At 45.2% G+C, this 23,111-nt stretch overlaps 2 protein-coding genes across 2 annotated transcripts in view; both read right to left on the reverse strand.

Annotated features, from left to right (window-relative positions):
* fam171b (family with sequence similarity 171 member B) overlaps positions 1-10,219 on the reverse strand; it is an 80,262-nt gene extending 70,043 nt beyond the window's left edge. The window contains exon 1 of the mRNA XM_043693447.2: positions 9,936-10,219. Coding sequence (XP_043549382.2) covers positions 9,936-10,095 — 160 coding nt within the window. The 5' untranslated portion in view covers positions 10,096-10,219. The remainder of the gene's footprint in view (positions 1-9,935) is intronic.
* An 8,417-nt stretch (positions 10,220-18,636) lies between these two features.
* itgav (integrin, alpha V) overlaps positions 18,637-23,111 on the reverse strand; it is a 142,159-nt gene continuing 137,684 nt past the window's right edge. The window contains exon 30 of the mRNA XM_043693448.2: positions 18,637-19,934. Within this exon, the coding sequence (XP_043549383.1) occupies positions 19,833-19,934 (102 nt within the window). The 3' untranslated portion in view covers positions 18,637-19,832. The remainder of the gene's footprint in view (positions 19,935-23,111) is intronic.

Below are 23,111 nucleotides of genomic sequence, written 5' to 3' on the forward strand. Positions count from 1 at the left end.
AATCCAAAGTAATTATTATGGCAGATGTCACTATAATTGTTTCTTCAAATCTGGACATCTTGTTACAATGAAACCTGAAAAGAGTATTTTTTTTAAAAGCACTGATTTTGGTGGTAATTCATTGTTAAATTAAAGTTAATCTTGTAATCTCCTGAATATTACAGAAAGAATTGTATTTTAAAACTTTTCAGCAATTTATAATGCACATTATATAATCTACATGTAGTGTAACATGTGTTACATCAAATGTGGCTCAATAAAAATATGCTAAACTATTAACAAATTCAATGAAACCTCGGTATGTGTGAGACAATCCCATGTGGTTATGATGCCAAGCATAGCAGTCATTTTGCACAACAATCACCAAAATTTCAAAGCAATTCATTGTGTGTAAGCATTTCAGGACATTTGAGATATGTAATAAAATGTTATATAAATTAATGTCTGATATTTCCTTGCACCTTCAAAACATGTAACTTTCAGGTGAGATCAAATGTTAAACCCAGGCTTCATCTGTGAGTGTTAAAAATACTGAGGGAGTGTTCAAGCATCACAACTTCAATTCTCTTTTCTTTATTAATCTGCTGCAGCACAATATTCTTCAGAAATGTTTCTGCTACTTTATGATATGCCACATTCATAAAAGTTGCAACTACCCTGGTAGTTCGAAGTCACGATTGATTTTCTATCAACTGCAAAATTTTCTATCAACCTTTTCACACCAGTTTTACTTTCAAAATACCAAACTGACAAAACCTCAGACATTTAAAGCAAATGGCCCCAGTAAGTGGTAATGCTGAAATTAACATTTTTGAATATTAACCAGATAGAGATGCTCTATCACGTCATGGAACTATTTTCTAATCTACCGATTAAGATTAAATTAGATTAGATTACTTACAGTGTGGAGACAGGCCCTTCGGCCCAACAAGTCCACACCGCCCCGCCGAAGCGCAACCCACCCATACCCCTACATTTACTCCTTACCTAACACTACGGGCAATTTAGTATGGCCAATTCACCTGACCTGCACATCTTTGGACTGTGGGAGGAAACTGGAGCACCCGGAGGAAACCCACGCAGACACGGGGAGAACGTGCAAACTCCACACAGTCAGTCGCCTGAGGCGGGAATTGAACCCGGGTCTCTGGCGCTGTGAGGCAGCAGTGCTAACCACTGTGCCACCGTGCCGCCCACAAAAAGATTAAGAGATGTCAAAACTGTACTATGTCCTAATCCGAAGTGTACAACCAACACCAATTGCAAATTCCCATTTTCACACGACAGCACATCAACTTCCCACAAAAAGGCAGTCCAAGGGCTTGCAACTATTGATATCAACATTAGGTACCTTGATCCTTATGTGTGTGCAGTTTATCTGTTTAAATATCCTTATTTTTAAAATCGGGAAAATAATTAGCATTCAGTATTAACAGAAATTCAAAACCACGCACTTTTCTAAAGAAATCATTTGTTTAAATGGCAGAACTACAACATTGTGAAACCAAGCTCATTTTGCGATAAACAGACCCAGGATTCTAATGCTAGCATTTGAGAGAGTCACACTCGCATTGGATAACCTCCGATGCTTAAAAAGAAACATTCGTTTATAAAATACTTATCGGTAAGAACAAACAAAATAAAATAACCCTGAATTCCTGAAGAAGGGCCTGTGCCCGAAACGTCAAATCTCCTGTTCCCTGGATGCTGCCTGCCCTGCTGTGCTGTTCCAGCAATAAAGTTTCAACTTTGATCTCCAGCATCTGCAGACCTCACTTTCTCCCTGAAAATGGTTGGGTATACTCAACCTCAAAGGGGTTCAGTGTGACCAAAGGCTGGTTTGGAAATTGAGGCCCTGTTGGGTTTCTGTCTCCTTTTGACACTCGGGACATGGAACTGACCAACAATCGAGAAATATCAAGATATGGCGGTCGCAGAAAGCCAATGTGAGGTCAGAAGGGTGGCCCAACATCAACATCCTTCTCCAATACTGTGTCCATCATCAACAACGACTTCCACCATCACCAGGTCCATTACAACAACAACAACCACCTCCATCACCAGGTCCATCACCAACAACAACAACCTCCACCAACACCAGGTCCATGATCAACAAAAACAACAACAACCTCTGTCACTTGGTTCCATCAACAACAACAACCTCCTCCATCACTGGCTCCAACAACAACGATAACCTCCTCTGTCACTGGGTCCATCACCAACAACAACATCCTCCAACCCCAGGTCCATCACCATCAACAACATCCTCCATCACCAGGACCATCACCATCAACAACCTTATCCATCACAGGGTCCATCACCATCCACAACAACCTCCTCCATCTCCAGGTCCATTACCAATAACAACTTCCTCCATCACCAACATCAACAACTACCTCATGCATCACCAGGGCAATCATTGTGAACAACAACAACATCCTCCATTACCGGATCCATCACCATCAACAACAACCTCCACCATCACCGGATCGATCACCATTAACAACAACAACCTCCTCCATCACCAGGTCCATCATCAACAACAACAACAACAATCTCCATCACCAGGTCCATCATCAACAACAACCTCCTCTATGACCGGATCCATCACCAACAACAACAGCAACCCCATCCATCACCGGGTTCATCACCAACAACAACCTCCTCCATCACCAGGTCCAACAACAACCTCCTCCATCACTCGTTCCATCACCAACAACAACCTCCTCCTCCATCACGGGACAATCACCAGCAACAATTTCCTCCATCATTCGGTTCATCACCAACAACAACGGCATCCTCCTCCTTCACCGGGTCCATCACCAACAACAACAACAACAACCTCCTCCATCACCAGATCCATCACCATTAACAACAACAACCTCCTCCATCACCAGATCCATCACCATTAACAACAACAACCTCCTCCATCACTGGGTCCATCACCAACAACAACAACAACCTCTTCCATCACCGGATCCATCACCATTAACAACAACAACCTCCTCCATCACTGGGTCCATCACGAACAACAACAACAACCTCTTCCATCACCAGATCCATCACCATTAACAACAACAACCTCCTCCATCACCAGATCCATCACGAACAAGAACAACAACCTCTTCCATCACCATTAACAACAACAACCTCCTCCATCACTGGGTCCATCACGAACAACAACAACAACCTCTTCCATCACCGGAACCATCACACCAACAACAAATCATCCGCCATCAACGGGTCCATCACCATTGACGACAACTTCCTCCATCACCGGGACAATCACCTACAAAAACAACAACCTCCTCCAACACAGGGTCCATCACCTACAAAAACAACAACCTCCTCCATCACCGGGTGCATCACCAACAACCACAACAACCTCAACCATCACTGGGACAATCACCAACAATTTCCTCCATCACTCCGTCCATCGCCAACAACAACCGCAACCTCCACCTTCACCGCGTCCATCACCAACAACAACAATAACAATCTCCATCACCAGGTCCATCATCAACAACAACCTCCTCTATGACCGGAACCATCACCATCAACAACAGCAACTCCATCCATCACCGGGTCCATCACCAACTACATTAGCCACCTTCATCGCCAGGGCCATCACGAACAACAACCTCCTCCATCACTGAGTCCAACACCAACAGCAAACTCCTCCATCACCAGGACCATCACCAACAACAACAACCTCCTCCATCTCCGGGACCATCACCAACAACAACCTCCTCGATCACCGCGTCCCTCACCAACAACAACTTCCTCCATCACCAGGACCATCACCAACAACAACCTGCTCCATCACCGGGTCCATCACCAACAACAACCTCCTCCATCACCGCGTCCCTCACCAACAACAACCTCCTCCATCACCATGACCATCACCAACAAAAACAACCTCCTCCATCACCGGGACCATCACCAACAAAAACAACAACCTCCTCCATCACCACGTCCATCACCAACAACAACCTCCTCCATCACCGGGACCATCACCAACAACAACCTCCTCCATCACCGGGACTATCACCAACAACAACCTCCTACATCACCACGTCCATCACCAACAACAACCTCCTCCATTACCGCGTCCATCACCAACAACAACCTCCTCCATCACCGTGACCATCACCAACAACAACCTCCTCCATCACCAGGTCCATCACCAACAACAACCTCCTCCATCACCAACAACAACAACCTCCTCCATTACCAGGACCATCACCAACAACAACCTCCTCCATCACCAACAACAACCTCCTCCATTACCGCGTCCATCACCAACAACAACCTCCTGCATCACTGTGACCATCACCAAAAACAACCTCCTCCATCACCGGGACCATCACGAACAACAACCTCCTACATCACAGGGACCATCACCAACAACAACCTCCTCCTTCACCGCGTCCCTCACCAACAACAACCTCCTCCATCACCAGGACCATCACTAACAACAACCTCCTCCAACACCAGGACTATCACCAACAACAACCTCCTCCATCACCGTGACCATCACCAACAACAACCTCCTCCATCACCGTGACCATCACCAACAACAACCTCCTCCATCACCGGGACCATCACGAACAACAACCTCCTCCATCACCACGTCCATCACCAACAACAACCTCCTCCATCACCGGGACCATCACCAAAAACAACCTCCTCCATCACCGGGGCTATCAGCAACAACAACCTCCTCCATCACCGGGTCCATCACCAACAACAACCTCCTCCATCACTAACAACAACAACCTCCTCCATCACCGGGACCATCACCAACAACAACCTCCTCCATCAACAACAACAACCTCCTCCATTACCGCGTCCATCACCAACAACAACCTCCTCCATCACCGTGACCATCACCAACAACAACCTCCTCCATCACCAGGTCCATCACCAACAACAACCTCCTCCATCACCAGGACCATCACCAACAAAAACCTCCTCCATCACTGGGATAATCACCAACAACAACCTCCTCCATTACCGGGTCCATCACCAACAACAACCTCCTCCATCACCAACAACAACCTCCTCCACCACCGGGTCCATCACCAACAACAACCTCCTCCATCACTGCGTCCCTCACCAACAACAACCTCCTCCATCACCAGGACCATCACCAACAACATCCTCCATCACCAGGACCATCACCAACAACAACCTCCTCCATCACCGGGACCATCACCAACAAAAACAACCTCCTCCATCACCGGGACACAACACCAACAAAAACAACAACCTCCTCCATCACAGGGACCATCACCAACAACAACCTCCGCCATCACTGAGTCCATCACCAACAACAACCTCCTCCATTACCGGAACCATCACTAACAACAATCTCCTCCATCACCGCATCCATCACCAACAACAACCTCCTCTATCACCGTGTCCATCACCAACAACTATCTCCTCCATCCCCGCGACCATCACAAACAACAACCTCCTCCATCACCGGGACCATCACCAACAACAATCTCCTCCATCACCGCATCCATCACCGACAACAACCTCCATCACTGGGACCGTCACCAACAACAAGCTGCTCCATCACCAACAACATCTTCCTCCATCACTGGGTCCGTCACCAACAACCTCCTCCATCACCGGGACCATCACCAACAACAACCTCCTCCATCACCGGGACCACCACTAACAAAAACCTCCTCCATCCCCGCGACCATCACAAACAACAACCTCCTCCATCACCGGGACCATCACCAACAACAATCTCCTCCATCACCGCATCCATCACCAACAACAACCTCCTCTATCACCGCGTCCATCAACAACAACCTCCTCCATCACCGGGAACATCACCAACTACAACCTCCTCCATCACCGGGACCATCACCAACAAAAACAACCTCCTCCATCACCGGGACCATCACCAACAACCTCCTCCATCACCGCGTCCATCACCAACCACAACCTACTCCATCACTATGACCATCACCAACAAAAACAACCTCCTCCATCACCAACAACAACAACCTCCTCCATCACCGGGACATCACCCACAACAACCACCTCCATCACCGCGTCCATCACCAACAACAACCTCCTCCATCACCAACATAAAACCTCCTTCATCACGGGGACCATCACCAACAACAACCTCCTCCATCACGGGGACCATCACCAACAACAACCTCCTCCATCACCGGGACCATCACCAACAACAACCTCCTCCATCACTGCGTCCATCACCCACAACAACCACCTCCATCACCACGTCCATCACCAACAACAACCTCCTCCATCACCAACAACAACCTCCTCCATCACGGGGACCATCACCAACAACAACCTCCTCCATCACCGCGTCCATCACCAACAACAACCTCCTCCATCACAGGGACCATCACCAACAACAACCTCCTCCATCACCGGGACCATCACCAACAACAACCTCCTCCATCACCGGGACTATCACCAACAACAACCTCCTCCATCACCACGTCCATCACCAACAACAACCTCCTCCATCACCAACAACAACCTCCTCCATCACGGGGACCATCACCAACAACAACCTCCTCCATCACCGCGTCCATCACCAACAACAACCTCCTCCATCACCGGGACCATCACCAACAACAACCTCCTCCATCACCGAGACCATCACCAACAACCTCCTCCATCACCGGGACCATCACTAACAACAACCTCCTCCATCACCAACAACAACCTCTTCCATTACCGCGTCTATCACCAACAACAACCTCCTCCATCACCAACAACAACCTCCTCGATCACTGGGACCATCACCAACAACAACCTCCTCCATCACCGCGTCCATCACCAACAACAACCCCCTCCATCACCGGGACCATCATCAACAAAAACCTCCTCCATCACCGCGACCATCACCAACAACAACCTCCTCCATCACCGCGCCCAACACCAACAACAACCTCCTCCATCACCGGGACCATCACTAACAATAACAACCTCCATCACCACGTCCATCACCAACAACAACCTCCTCCATCACCGGGAGCATCACCAACAACAACCTCCACCATCACCGCGTCCATCACCAACAACAACCTCCTCCATCACCGGGACCATCACCAACAACAACCTCCTCTATCACTGGGACCATCACCAACAACAACATCCTCTTCCATCACCGGGACCATCACCAACAACAACCTCCTCCATCACCAACAACAACCTCCTCCATTACCGCGTCCATCACCAACAACAACCACCTCCATCACCCTGACAATCACCAACAACAACCTCCTCCACCACCAGGTCCATCATCAACAACAACCTCCTCCATCACTGAGACCATCCCCAACATCAGCCTCCTCCATCACTAACAACAACAACCTCCTCCATCACCGGGACCATCACCAACAACAACCTCCTCCGTCAGCAACAAGAACTTCCTCCATTACCGTGTCCATTACCAACAACAACCACCTCCATCAACGTGACAATCACCAACAACAACCTCCTCCATCACCGGGACCATCACCAACAACAACCACCTCCATCACTGCATCCCTCACCAACAACAACCTCCTCCACCAATAGGACCATCACCAACAACATCCTCCATCACCAGGACCATCACCAACAACAACCTCCTCCATCACCGGGACCATCACCAACAAAAACAACCTCCTCCATCACCAGGACCATCACCACCAAAAACAACAACCTCCTCCATCACCGGGACCATCACCAACAACAACCTCCTCCATCACGGAGTCCATCACCAACAACACCCTCCTCCATCACCGGGACCATCACCAACAACAACCTCGTCCATCACCGGGACCATCACCAACAACAACCTCCTCCATCACCAGCACCATCACCAACAATAACTTCCTCCATCACCGGGTCTACCACCAACAACAACCTCCTCCATCACCGGGACCATCACCAACAACAACCTCCTCCATCACTGAGTCCATCACCAACAACAACCTCCTCCATCACCGGGACCATCACCAACAACAACCTCCTCCATCACCGTGACCATCACTAACAACAACCTCCTCCATCACCGTGACCATCACTAACAACAACCTCCTCCATCACCGGGACCATCACCAACGACAACCTCCTCCATCACCGGGACCATCACCAACAACAACCTCCTCCATCACCGGGACCATCACCAACAACAACCTCCTCCATCACCGGGACCATCACTAACAACAACCTCCTCCATCACGGGGACCATCACCAACAACAACCTCCTCCATCACCGTGACCATCACTAACAACAACCTCCTCCATCACCGGGACCATCACCAACAACAACCTCCTCCATCACCAGGACCATCACCAACAACAACCTCCTCCATCACCGGGACCATCACCAACAACAACCTCCTCCATCACCGGGACCATCACCAACAACAACCTCCTCCATCACCGGGACCATCACTAACAACAACCTCCTCCATCACGGGGACCATCACCAACAACAACCTCCTCCATCACCGGGACCATCACCAACAACAACCTCCTCCATCACCGCGTCCATCACCCACAACAACCACCTCCATCACCACGTCCATCACCAACAACAACCTCCTCCATCACCAACAACAACCTCCTCCATCACGGGGACCATCACCAACAACAACCTCTTCCATCACCGGGACCATCACCAACGACAACCTCCTCCATCACCGAGACCATCACCAACAACCTCCTCCATCACCGGGACCATCACCAACAACAACCTCCTCCATCACCGCGTCCATCACCAACAACCTCCTCCATCACCGGGACCATCACCAACAACAACCACCTCCATCACCGGGACCATCACCAACAACAACCTCCTCCATCACCAGGACCATCACCAACAACAACCTCCTCCATCACCGTGACCATCACTAACAACAACCTCCTCCATCACCGGGACCATCACCAACAACAACCTCCTCCATCACCGTGACCATCACCAACAACAACCTCCTCCATCACCGCGTCCATCACCAACAACCTCCTCCATCACCGGGACCATCACCAACAACAACCACCTCCATCACCGGAACCATCACCAACAACAACCTCCTCCATCACCAGCACCATCACCAACAACAACCTCCTCCATCACCGTGACCATCACTAACAACAACCTCCTCCATCACCGGGACCATCACCAACAACAACCTCCTCCATCACCAGGACCATCACCAACAACAACCTCCTCCATCACCGTGACCATCACTAACAACAACCTCCTCCATCACCGTGACCATCACTAACAACAACCTCCTCCATCACCAGCACCATCACCAACAATAACTTCCTCCATCACCGGGTCTACCACCAACAACAACCTCCTCCATCACCAGCACCATCACCAACAACAACCTCCTCCATCACCAGGACCATCACCAACAACAACCTCCTCCATCACCGGGACCATCACTAACAACAACCTCCTCCATCACGGGGACCATCACCAACGACAACCTCCTCCATCACCGGGACCATCACCAACAACAACCTCCTCCATCACCAGGACCATCACCAACAACAACCTCCTCCATCACCGTGACCATCACTAACAACAACCTCCTCCATCACCAGCACCATCACCAACAACAACCTCCTCCATCACCGTGACCATCACCAACAACAACCTCCTCCATCACCAGGACCATCACCAACAACAACCTCCTCCATCACCGGGACCATCACCAACAACAACCTCCTCCATCACCAGCACCATCACCAACAACAACCTCCTCCATCACCGTGACCATCACCAACAACAACCTCCTCCATCACCAGGACCATCACCAACAACAACCTCCTCCATCACGGGGACCATCTTCTCTCCCTCTCACTCTCCCTCCCCCGCGGTCCGGGACCGGGAGCGGGGCCGGCGCTCTCCCCGGGAGCGGGGCAGTCCTTACCTGGTCTGTCTGCGGGCGGCTGCCTGCCGTGCGCTGTCCCGGGGCCCGCCTCCGCCGTGAGGCCGCCGCTGGAAAGCAGGATGCAGAGGGCGGCCGCCAGGTGAGGCAGCGTCGCGGGCATGGCGGCAGGCCGCAGCTCCCGGGCACGGCCGGCGGGCATCACGGGGGAGGCAGCGGGAGCTGCGGCTCTCTGCTCCTCTCCATCAGTGTGTCGGTGTGTGGGTGTGTTTGTGGGTGAGTGGGTGGGGTGTATGTGTGTGTGTGTGTGTGTGATGATGATGGTGTACACAGCTCCCTGATCCCACTCCTCTCTGCGATAACACACACACACACTGGCTGCGGCACCAGCTCGCGCCCCCCAGCGTCACCGCCCAGTACTACAGCAGCAACTCTCCCAAAACAAACCCCATCCTGACCAGGCAGAGTGTGTGAGTGGGACACAGGGGGGTGACAGGCTCAGTGCCAGAGACCATACCTGCTTCCAAACACCCTTCACACAACCCAGCACCAGCTTTTTCATCTTTGGATTTCAGCTACTGCTGCATTGAACAAACTTGTTCTCCACTAACTCCTTCCCTGTCTCTTTTTGCCAAGCACACAAAGTCCTCTATGATCTTCCAAACCCACATCATTCCGTTGCCAAGTTGCCCACTTCAACATTGTTGACAGGTCAGTTCATCTCTTCTCCGCACCTCAGCATTTCTTTGTGAAACACTCCACCCTGTAGTGTTCACATTTGGCGAAACCAACACCTTCCTCTCTAGTTTCTCATCTTTGATTCTCTGTAAACATCAGCTCATCTAAACCTCTGCTGCCCTATTTTAATTGACTCTGATACGTTGATTTTAAATGATCATATTTTTAAAATCACTACATGCCGTTATTCTTTCTAATCTCAGTATAATCAACTACTAGGCAGATTTCCATATCTTTGAACCCTCCCATTCTGGTTTCTTGCATATCAATTATTGTGTCATCAGATGCTTAGGTCATAAGCTTACAACTTTCCATACCAAATCTTTCCACAATATAATGAGCCATTGTTCAATATTATGGACAGTTAGAGGATTAATGGTTGAATTTTATTGTAACTTGGTGCGATAGGCTCTTCCAAGTTCTCATAAATGTTTCTACTTTGCCCCTCAAAACATAAATAACAACTTCAGAATCTCACCCTTGGGTGGTATCTACCTTTTTTCCGTTAATTTGCATCTTGCTAAAGTTTCAACTCATCCTATTTTATCCCACTTCTAATTCTCCTCTCTTCCATTGAGCCTTGCCACATCATCATCATGCCGTACTGCAGGCCTTCAACTCTTTAGTTTGGAGCTGCTACACATCTGCAATTTCTGTGTGCTGCTGTCAATTTGCATCTTATGCAAAAGATACTTCTTCACAAAAATACCACAATCACCTTATGGCTCAGCCTAGTAATCAAGAATCATCCACCCCCAAAACTCCATGTTTCTTTCTTTACTGTACCTATTGTCAAGCCCATCAATACTAAGCTTCCACACATTTTTACACACCTCTTTGATTTATGACTCCACTCTGTGTTACCTCTGAAACCAGGCCTCTTCAGCTTAGTCATGCCAATCATCTTGCTGCACTGTCCCCCATCACACCAAAGACATGTGGATTGTGGCCATCTTTGATACTCCCTCCCACAGTTACCCATGTCATTCAATGCATTATCGTCTGGTTGCCTTATATAATGACAATTATTGTCCTCTCTACAATCTAGCATGTTGCCTCCAATCCACATGACTGAAATTCCCAAATTCCGAATCACAGCAGTGGACCCTAATATTGTATAAAAACCTAAACAACTGCAGATGCTGTAAATCAGAAACAAAAATTGAAGTTGCTGGAAAAGCTCAACAGGTCTAGCAACATCCGTGCAGAGAAATCAAAGTTAATATTTTGAGGAAGGATAACCGGACACGAAACATTAACTTTGGTTTCTCTTCATAGATCCTGCCAGACCTGCTAGGCTTTTCCAGCAACTTCTGTTTTTGACCATAGTATTGTCTCTTGACCCCCCCCAGTACTGACTGTAGCCTAGCCCCACCCCATCCAACTGACTCAGATGGACAACGCTGACTGATGGTGACCAGGCCCTTGACTGATTGCTGTGCAACGTCCTACTGACTTACAATGAATCCCCAGGGTGGTTATACTGAACCAGGGGTACCTGTAGGAATGATCCTGATGCACTGTAGTGATATGAACCTCCTGACCCTAACCGCCCCAAGCAGCTGACTGATCATGTCTAAGCCCCTGGTCTGATATTGGCTTGACTTACTGTGCCAGGAATCCTTGATGAAGACTATCTGCTTCACTTGGCAGAGGACTTACTCTTTATAGATTTTGAGATATAACCATTTGACTGAAGCACACACAGTGTATTTGTGGCATAAGCTGCTGGCATATGCTGCATTTATATAGCATGTTGTTTTAGAGCAACATATTCGACTGACCAAAAGCTAACATCCATAACAAGCTTAATGTCTGCACTAAAAGGCAAGGCAAGACAGACTTCAGGTTCTGAATAAAGGGGTAAAGGTCGAAACACCAAGGCAGAAATGCAATGAGCATCCAGGTAGATGCAAAGTGAACTTGCAGTAAGAGAGCAACCAAGGGGCCCTGAATGGTATCCTGGTCAAACCTAGAAGATGTATACTTGTCCCTGTGCTCAAAGTGTCCTAGCAGCAGCATTTCAATGAAAGGTGCCAGTGCACTCACAAATACAACTTTGAAGTGAAGTGGAGAGCTACATTGTAAATGGGTAAGAGATGTGTCAAGATGAATCAGAGATGTTGGTACATATTCAATACCATCCGTGGTGGTTGCCGCCTATAGTGCATGCCCTGAGATTCTGGGGACTTCGGTCCAGGGTAGAGGCCTAGAGGACCATGCAACAAGCTGCAGTTGCCAGGTACCCACTTTGACTTTTATAGTGGAAACTGTCACCATTTAGTTTCTATTCAGCATGTGGAAAAGTAGGAAATTGCGTATCAATAACGTGAGATTGGATACGGATGACATGCTAATGGTGCTCATACTTGAGGTTCTTATTTCAGAGTTAATAATTAAATTGTAGAATCAGACATTTATTCCTGCATATTTTCCCAGCTGACTTGCCATTGTCATGTTATGTCATTTTCCATGACAACCAGATATCCTAAATTAACCTAGTCCCATTTGCCAGCATATGTTACATATCCTCTCAAATCCTTCGTATTCATATACCCATCCAGATGTCTTTTCAATGTTGTAATTATACTAGCCTCCACCACTTCCTCGGGCAGCTCATTCCACACACATACACACACACCACCTTCTGTGTGAAAAAGTTACCCCTTAGCTCGCTCTTAAATACTTCCCCTCTCATCTTAAACCTATGCCTTCTATAGTTTTGGACTCCTCTACCCCAGGGAAAAGACCTTGTCTATTTACTCTATCCGTGCCCCTTGTGATTTTATAAACTTCTGTAAGGTCACCCCTCAGCCTCAAATGTTCCAGGGAAAATAGTCCCAGCCTATTCAACCTCTCCCTATAGCTCAAACCCTCCAGCCCTGGCAACATCCTTGGAAATCTTTTCTAAAAATGTTCAAGTTTCACAACATCCTTCCTGTAGCAGGGGAGTCAGAATTGAATGCAGTATTCCAAAAGTGGCCTAATCAACGTCCGGTACAGCCACAACATGACCCCCAACTCCTCTACTCAGTTCAAGATTTTGGAAGACTGCCCTTTGTTTTTCAGGCAATTCATTGCCATAAGAAAATAATTCATGATCAATAATTTGATTCCTCCACTCCCAGAAACTAATGATTAAGTCTGCTTTTACAACATAACTGATCCATGCTGTTGATTATACTTTGCATGAGCCTTCTCTCACATTGCCTTTATCTACCCATAAGCATAATCCATTAATTTCTCCCTTGTTCTTATCTATCATTTTTTTGCTTTTTCTAGATACCATTTGGAGAATGAATTTTAAATCTGTATTCATAGTTTTATGTTCAAATTATTGAGTCTATTATGTTTATTTCAGATATATCTGGAACTAGCAAATAACAAAGGACAATCCATCCGAGATAGTGGAATTGAGGATGCAATTCATTAAGTTAACTAGCATTAATAACCTTCAATGTGAAAGACTTCCTGACTGCCTTTGGCGGAGTGCATTTTAAAGTTTTGGACTAACTTCATTCCATATTTGGTGACCAAACAAGTTTGGAGTACAGCTCCACAATATATTAATTGAAAAAAAAGACATTATTTCATGGAGTATGAGCATTAAGGCTTGCTAGCCCACTTCAAAGGGGCAGTTAAGAGTCAATCACATTGCTGTAAGTCTGTACTCATATGTAGGCCAAACTAAGTAAAGCACATTTCCTTCTCTAAAGGACATTAGTGAACCAGGTGGGCTTTTACCATCAATACAAGCTTTATGTTTACCATCAATGTGACCACCTGTCAATTTTTTAATGTATCTATTATCAATTCAAAGCCTTAAAATCTCTCAACTAAAATTCTAGATTTCCTTCTTTAGAACCTGTCAGATGCATTTGCACATTCATGCTCTCAGGATCCTACCATCCAGTACCACTTTCATCCCAGCATTAATTTCACCAAAATACAAATCCCACTTTAAGGGCAGCACAGTGGTTAGCACTGCTGCCTCACAGCGCCAGAGACCCAGGTTCAATTCCCACCTCAGGCAACTGTCTATGTGGAGTTTGCACATTCTCCCAGTGTCTGCGTGGGTTTCCTCCCACAGTCCAAAAATGTGCAGGTTAGGTGAATTGGCTATGCTAAATTGCCCCTAGTGTTAGGTGTAGGGGAATGGGTCTGGGTGGGTTGCTCTTTGGAGGGTCGGTGTGGAGTTGTTGGGCCGAAGGGCCTGTTTCTACACTGTAAGTAATCTAAATCACTTTACCAAATGATCCTTACCACCTTGATCAGGAAGTATCACTTGTCCTAACTATCTGTTCTGCTTCATTCTCCACAGTCTTTCCCTGCTGCTTCCCCAAACGTTCACCATTACCTGCATTTTCACTCAAATCATTTACAACCAATTTTTCTCCCTCAAATAGTTTTTGGATTCCACATAATCTCCCTGATAGGTACTCACATACTGAGCAACTGCACACTTGCTCAAAATTAAATTTTGGATTCATTAGCAATTCTTCATAATTGAACTAGTAAGCATCAGTAGAATACCAGAAAACGGCTCAGTCAGCTAAGTTTCAAACAGTAAAGCATCCTTGGCTTCTGAAAGTGTACAATGAACACAGGAACATAGCAATAGTTGAAGGTAATACACCCAAAGACAAACTAGAGTCCAATGCAGAAAGCCATGTTCAGTAATTGTTTTATTTCTTGCTATAAAAGCCCAATATTGTGAACTCTTGGACTTTTATTTGGGCAGATTTTACAATTTCTGAGCCAGTAAAAGTGTTTTAGTGAAAAATCTTCCAGAGTTCTAAAAGGTGCAGCATCTAGGTTCTGCATACCCCCCCTCCCACTCCTTATACCAAGTTTATTCCCCCCACGTTACTCAAGTTCTCTCCTGAACTGGTCTGTTCATTAAATTTTTTGGTACTATATAAATTATGGTGTCATTGGAAGTTACCATACTCAAATCCTGAATGCCTATGTGCACAGCAGAGTTTTCTGAAACTGCATGGAATACACAGAGGGTCTATCAGCATCTGAAAGTAAATTGAGTAGGTATAGTAATTGGAAAAGACCTTAAACTATCATTAAAATCAATCATTGAATCACTCCTAGTCTCCCTAATATGCTAACAAACAAGTGTGCATTTCTGGTAATACTTTTATTTTTGTCTCTCAATGCCTTAATAATCAATTCCTACAATTTCAGGTTATAACATGAAAAAAATCAATAACACAGAACATTAGTAAATGATGTGTTGGAGCCATCATTGAGCAGTTGTTAATGCGAAAGAAATCAAGAACTAGAGACCATCACTTCAAGACGAGTTTGTGGTTGTATTTGTCCATGTATTGTACTTATCCTGGATGTGATGCTTGCAGTAAATTCTTGGAGATATCATGATTCAAATACATCAATACTAAAGAAATCTTGAATGCAACTTATACAAATAATGGTAAAAGAGGAATAGTGTAAGGATCACGAGCCCCATGTACAATATGGCTGTGGAGACATTTAGGACTACTCTCTGGTTTTAGTTCATCTTTTCACTTTAAACACCATAGTACACTCTGTTAAAAATCACACAACACCAGGTTATAGTCCAACAGGTTTAATTGGAAGCACACTAGCTTTCGGAGCGACACTCCTTCATCAATCACACTAGTCGCTCCAAAAGCTAGTGTGCTTCCAATTAAACCTGTTGGACTATAACCTGGTGTTGTGTGATTTTTAACTTTATACACCCCAGTCCAACATAGTACACTCATGCATTGAAGCAACACAGATTCAAGTCTTTGAGGCCTTGTTACTTCACAATTCCAGATCTGCGCCTTTCACCACCCTGAAGGTGGACAAAAAAAGTTGGGCACTGCTGCTGGTTATGGCCCATGGACCTGTTTCTGGTTGACCAATTCTTTACAAGAGAAGATTCGATATGCTGGTCCACATCTGACGTCATTAGCCTCCTAAAACCAAGTAAATGCCCAAAATTACAGCATTACAGAAGAACCTCAACTATTCGAAGGACACGGACGGGGAGTATTTCATTTGGTTAATCGAATGCCAGATAACATGGTTAGCCAAGCATCAGAACCTTGCGATATTGTTCGGATAATCTGAAATTCGGTTACTTGAATGCCGGGTAATCAAGGTTCCTCTGTATTAATGAATATATTATCAAAATGCCTCAAATAGTAGAGTGCCCAATCCTACAATCAAGCTAGAAATAGAAAACAAGAGTCAGCAAAGTAGCAGGGGGGCCAACAAAATGTACTTCATGTTTCTGAATTAGTTCCATTCAACCTGTTGCCCCATGATTATATTACTCTCAAACATTTTTCCAAGTGACAGACAGCCTGTATATTGGGGTACTCGTTTAATGTAAACTTGTATTCCCACAATTTACAGTAACATTACCATTACATTAACAGTGCTGGTTAGACATAATTGAGTTTGCAGATGACACCAAAATTGGAGGTGTAGTGGACAGCGAAGAGGGTTACCTCAGATTACAACAGGATCTGGACCAGATGGGCCAATGGGCTGAGAAGTGGCAGATGGAGTTTAATTCAGATAAATGCGAGGTGCTGCATTTTGGGAAAGCAAATCTTAGCAGGACTTATACACTTAATGGTAAGGTCCTGGGGAGTGTTGCTGAACAAAGAGACCTTGGAGTGCAGATTCATAGCTCCTTGAAAGTGGAGTCGCAGGTAGATAGGATAGTGAAGAAGGCGTTTAGTATGCTTTCCTTTAGTGTGATAATTAGATTAGATTACTTAGTGTGGAAACAGGCCCTTCGGCCCAACAAGTCCACACCGATCCGCCGAAGTGCAACCCACCCATACCCCTACATTTACCCTTTTACCTAACACTACGGGCAATTTAGCATGGCCAATTCACCTGACCTTTGGACTGTGGGAGGAAACCCACGCAGACACAGGGAGAATGTGCAAACTCCACACAGTCAGTCGCCTGAATCGGGAATTGAACGCGGGTCTCTGGCGCTGTGAGGCAGCAGTGCTAACCACTGTGCTGCCCACAAATGGTCAGAGTATTGAGTACAGGAGTTGGGAGGTCATGTTGTGGCTGGATAGGACATTGATTAGACCACTATTGGAATATTGCGTGTAATTCTGGTCTCCTTCCTTTCAGAAAGATGTTGTGAAACTTGAAAGGGTTCAGAAAAGATTTACAAGCATGTTGCCAGGGCTGGAGGTTTTGAGCTATAGGGAGAGACTGAACAGGCTGGGGCTGTTTTCCCTGGAGCGTTGGAGGCAGAGGGGTGACCTTATAGAGGTTTACAAAATTATGAGGGGCATGGATAGGGTAAATAGGCAAAGTCTTTTCCCTGGGGAGTCCAGAACCAGAGGGCATAGGTTTAGGGTGAGAGAGGAAAGATATAAAAGAGATCTACAGGGCAACCTTTTCACACAGAGGGTGGTACGTGTATGGAATGAGCTGCCAGAGGAAGTGGTGGAGGCTGATACAATTGCAATATTTAAGAGGCATTTGGATGAGTATGAACAGGAAAGGTTTGGAGGGACATGGGCCAGGTGCTGGCTGGTGGGACTAGATTGGGTTGGGATATCTGGTCAGCATGGACGGGTTTGACCGAAGGGTCTGTTTCCATGCTGAACATCTGTGACTTTATAAGAAATCATGTTAGTAACAGGATACATTGTAGAGATTTGTTACACTTAGAGCAACACACTGGTCTCTCTAATCATCCTGGAACTGAGGACTACTCTGGCCTATTTCTGAATATTGCTATCACATTTAACAGCAAGTTTGGATAGATTTCCTTCCCTAAAGAATATTAGTGAACCAGATGTTTTTTATGACTATCGTTACATTAGTTTTTCACTCCAGATTTTTAAAAAATGATTTCAAATTTCACTATCTGCCATTGTTGGATTTAAAACCATGTCCCCTGAACATTAGCCTGGATTTCTAGATTATTACTGCAGTGGCATCACTACTGTCCCATATTAGTTTAAAAGAAAAAAACAACAGACTCTTGAAATTCACATCCCATTTATTCCCTTTAAAAAGCCATGAAATACAATCACCCAAATGCATATGTAAGCAATTAAAGAACAAATGTGAACCTTAAAAGATAAAAACAGGGCAAAGACCACTTATTTCCCTCATAAATCTACAGGGACATATCCTGATCCTAAAAAATTAATTCATTTGTGTATCTTCCTTTTACCACATATACCATCTTTAGTAATCAATTGGAGTATCTATACTTCATAAATGTAAGCTTGTTTTTTTAAGAACTGTAACATAACTCAATTGCCGATTCGGACTAGGCTAATTTGTACAAACAAGATATAAAGGCAAATGCACTAAATATCGTGGTGATCTGCTCTCCTATTTTGGGGCACGGGATCTCAAATTTGTAATTAAGTTCTTGATGCAGTAACACAGAAGTCTGTAACAGAATGAGTTGCGCTTACCAATTTATACAGTGCAACTGCAGGGTCGGCAGGGGAGGGTGGAGTACTGGAGCATTGGTTGGTGGTGGGAAAATAGTCATGGTAAAAAGAGTCCACAGTAATAGGATCAGAATGCCTCACTATAGTGCATCATACACCTGATCACTAACTTCAATGTTGACCAAAATAAATGCAACATACCTACAGAACATATTACCTCTTTTTGCCCAATATGGACAATCATATCATATCACGTTCCAAAACTTTTTAAAAATACATTCTCATTGTAAAACCGCTTTGCTTTCATCCAGATAAATTGACAACAGTCATTTAATGCTACAAAATGATAGGTTAAATCAATTAATGCATTTAAGAGGAGTTGTTCTTAAATGACTTTCAATGATTTGCTTTTCAGTAAGGATCTACTAACTTGTGATATTGCACTTCAAAGTTAAAATTTAAACACAGGTTGCTATAACAGCAACAATGGCAATGAATTTCACCATTTTAAACCTGCAATAATATACAGATTTTGAAGTGCTAATCAGTGCAATGAAATACAAGAACCACATCAGTAGGAACCAGCAAAGCTAAATTTATATTGCCCTTGCTCAATATTTGTACCTACCAACATGTCAATACAAATAAAGAGGCTCGTGCAAACTGCATTCTTGGCAGTTCATTTCACACCATGTTAGTCAAATTGTTCACTTCAAGTCCAGGGTTTAGAGTAATTCGAGTTCCAGGCAGTTTTTGTAAACCTGGGTGGCAGTTATGTTTCTGCAGCTCCATCCCCATTCATTTCCTGTGGTTGGAGTTGCTGCCGTTCAATAGAATCTTTACGCGGCGGTCGGACACGTTTGAAAAACCCAAACTGTAAAACACATTTCATACATCGCAAATCACTTGATTTAAACAATGCTAATATGCAACAGCATCATGAGACATAAATCTTAGAAATTAATCTGTAGATCTTGGTGTAATCTGTTGCATAGACAACCAGGCTGGGGTATGATGACGATTCTTAATATATTATTATTGTTTGAGAATTTCTGTTCTGAAGTGGAGTAACGATGTATAGCTTTAAGTTGAAATCATAGTTTTATTTTGAGAATTAAGAATGAGACTATATAGAGCTGAGTTTTCCAATTGTCAACTGAAGTTAGTTGGAAAGTGAAATTCAAGGCACCTGGTTTACCATAGTTCAGGGTGAATTTTCTCTCACATACTTCTGTATTTCACCTCATTAATGTGTAACCAAGATACTGAATGTATTTTCTAGTGAGGAAGGCAGAAAAAGTGTTCACATTACAGAAGAGGAAGTTCTGCAGGTCTTAGAGAATATAATGGTGCACGGGTCAGGGATGTTTCAGATCGGCTGCAGACCATTCTGAAGGTGGAGTGCAAACAGCCAGCTGTCATAGCGCATGTAGGCACTAATGATATAGATTTTAAAAATGGGATAAAGTCCTCAAAGCAGAATTTAGGGAGTTAGGAGCCAAGTTAAAAAGTAGGACCTCAGAGATAGTAATCTCAGGATTGCTACCAGTGCTACGTACTAATCAGAGTAGAAACGAAAAAATAGGCAGGATGAATGCGTGGCTTGAGAGATTGTGCAGGAGGGTGGAGTTCACATTTTTGGAACATTGGGAGCAGTTCTGGGGGAGGCAAGGCTATTAAAAATTGGACGGTCTATACCTGGGCTGGACTGGACCCCAATGTCCTTAAAAGGTGCTTTTGTTAATACTGTTGGGGAGGATTTAAACTCGTGTGGCAGGGGGATGGGAACCAAATGAGGTGGTTAGTGGACAGTAAGGAGAAAGTAACGAAAGCCTGTAAGGAACTAGATAATGAAGGTCAGTGTGACTAAGGGGAAGAGTAGGCAGGGAGCAGATGATGAACACAAAGGGACAGGTGGTCAAAGGCGCATTTGTTTTAATATGAGAAGTGTAGTAGGTAAGACAGATGAACTTAGGGCTTGGATTGGTACCTGGGCTTATGATGTTATTACTTTTTCTTTCTTAGTGAATAGAACCTCTGGTAGTCCAGGGACCACTGAGTTGTGACATAACCGCAGAAGAGGGGCAGACAATCCGCCCTAATGACCCGTCCACAGCCTGCTGCCTAGACCTTTTTTGGCCAGTTTGACCAGGCCATGTAATTACTATTACTGAGACTTGGTTGAGGGAAGAGCATGATTTTCAACTAAATATCCCAGGACATAGATGCTTCTGGTAGGATAGAGAGGGAGGTAAAAGGAGTGGAGGAATTGCATTACTGGTCAGAGAAGATATCACAGCTGTGCTGAAAGAGGGCATTATGGAGGACTCGAGCAGTGAGGCAATATGGGCAGAGCTCAGAAGTAGGAAGGGTGCGGTAACAATGTTGGGATTGTGCTACAACCTCCCAACAGCGAGTGTGAGATACAGGTGCAAATATGGAAACAGATTATGGAAAAACATAGGAGCAATAGGATGGTGGTGATAGTAGATTTTGATTTTACCAACAGTGACTGGGATTCACTTGGTGTTAGAGGTATAGATGGAGGAGAATTTATAAGGAGCATCCAGGAGGGTTTTATAGAGCAGTACATAAATAGTCCAACTCGAGAAGGTGCCATGCTGGACCTGGTGCTGTGGTGTTGAGCCCGGCCAGGTGGTTGAAGATTAAGATGGGGATTATTTTGGGAATAGTGATCACAATTCCATAAGTTTTAGAATACTCATGGACAAAGATGAGAGTGGTCCTAAAGAAAGAGTGCTAAATTGGGGGGAGGCCAATCCACATTTGATATGTGGGAGGTTGATTAGAGTGCAGGACAGACATGTCCGTGTGAAAATGAGGGATAGAAATGACAAGATTATGGAACCACGAATGACAGGTGAAATTGTGAGACTAGCTAAGAGGAAAAAGGAAGTATATATAAAAAGGTCTAGGTAACTGAAAACAAATGAAGCTTTGGAAGAAAATCGGAAAAGTGTGAACAATCTGAAATGAGGAATTAAGAGGGCTAAAAGGGGCCATGAAATATCGTTAGCAAACAGGTTGAAGGAAAATCCCAAAGCCTTTTATTTGTACATAAGGAGCAAGAGGGTAACTGGAGAAAGGGTTGGCCCACTCATAGACAAAGGAGGAAAGTTATGCGTGGAGTCAGAGAAAATAGGTGAGATTCTTAATGAGTACTTTGCCTCAGTATTCACCGAGGAGAGGGATGTTGAGGTTAGGGATTGGTGTTTGATTACTTTAGGTAATGTCAGCGTAAGGAAGGAGGAAGTGTTGGGTATTCTAAAAAGCATTACGATGGACAAGTCCCCAGGTCCAGATGGGATCTATCCCAGGTTACTGAGGGAAGTGAAAGGGGAAATAGCTGGGGCCTTAACAGATATCTTTGCAGCATCCTCAAACACAGGTGAGTCAGAGGACTGGAGAATTGCTAATGTTGTCCCCTTGTTTAAGGGTAGCAGGAATGATCCAGCTAATTGTGGACTGGTGAGTCTGATGTCAGTGGTAGGGAAACTGCTGGAGAAGATACTGAGAGATAGCATCGATTTACATTTGGAAGAAAATGGGCTTATCAGTGAGAGGCAGCATGGTTTTTTTGCAGGAAAGGTTGTATCTCACCAACTTGGTAGAATTCTTTGAGCAAGTGACAAAGTTGATTGATGAGGGAAAGGCTGTAGATGTCATATATATGGATTTCACTAAGGCATTTGATAAGGTTTCTCCATGGTAGGCTGATGGAGAAAGTGAAGTTGCATGGGGTGCACGGTGTACTAGCTAGAAGGATAGACAACTGACTGGCCAGCAGGACACAGTCAGTAGTAGTGGAAGGGAGTTTCTCAAAATAGACAACTGTGACCAGGGGTGTTCCACAGGGATACATGCTGGGACCACTGTTGTTTGTGATATACATAAATGATCTGGAGAAAGGTATAGGTAGTCTGATAGCAAGTTTGCAGATGACACTAAAATTGGTAGAGTAGCAGATAGTGAAGGGGACTGTCAAAGAATGCAGCAGAATATAGATGGATTGGAGAGTTGGGCAGAGAAA

Source organism: Chiloscyllium plagiosum, unplaced genomic scaffold (genome assembly GCF_037043375.1).
Source record: "Chiloscyllium plagiosum isolate Xiang-an unplaced genomic scaffold, Cpla_swu_hap1 HiC_scaffold_7, whole genome shotgun sequence".
Lineage (NCBI taxonomy): Eukaryota > Metazoa > Chordata > Chondrichthyes > Orectolobiformes > Hemiscylliidae > Chiloscyllium > Chiloscyllium plagiosum.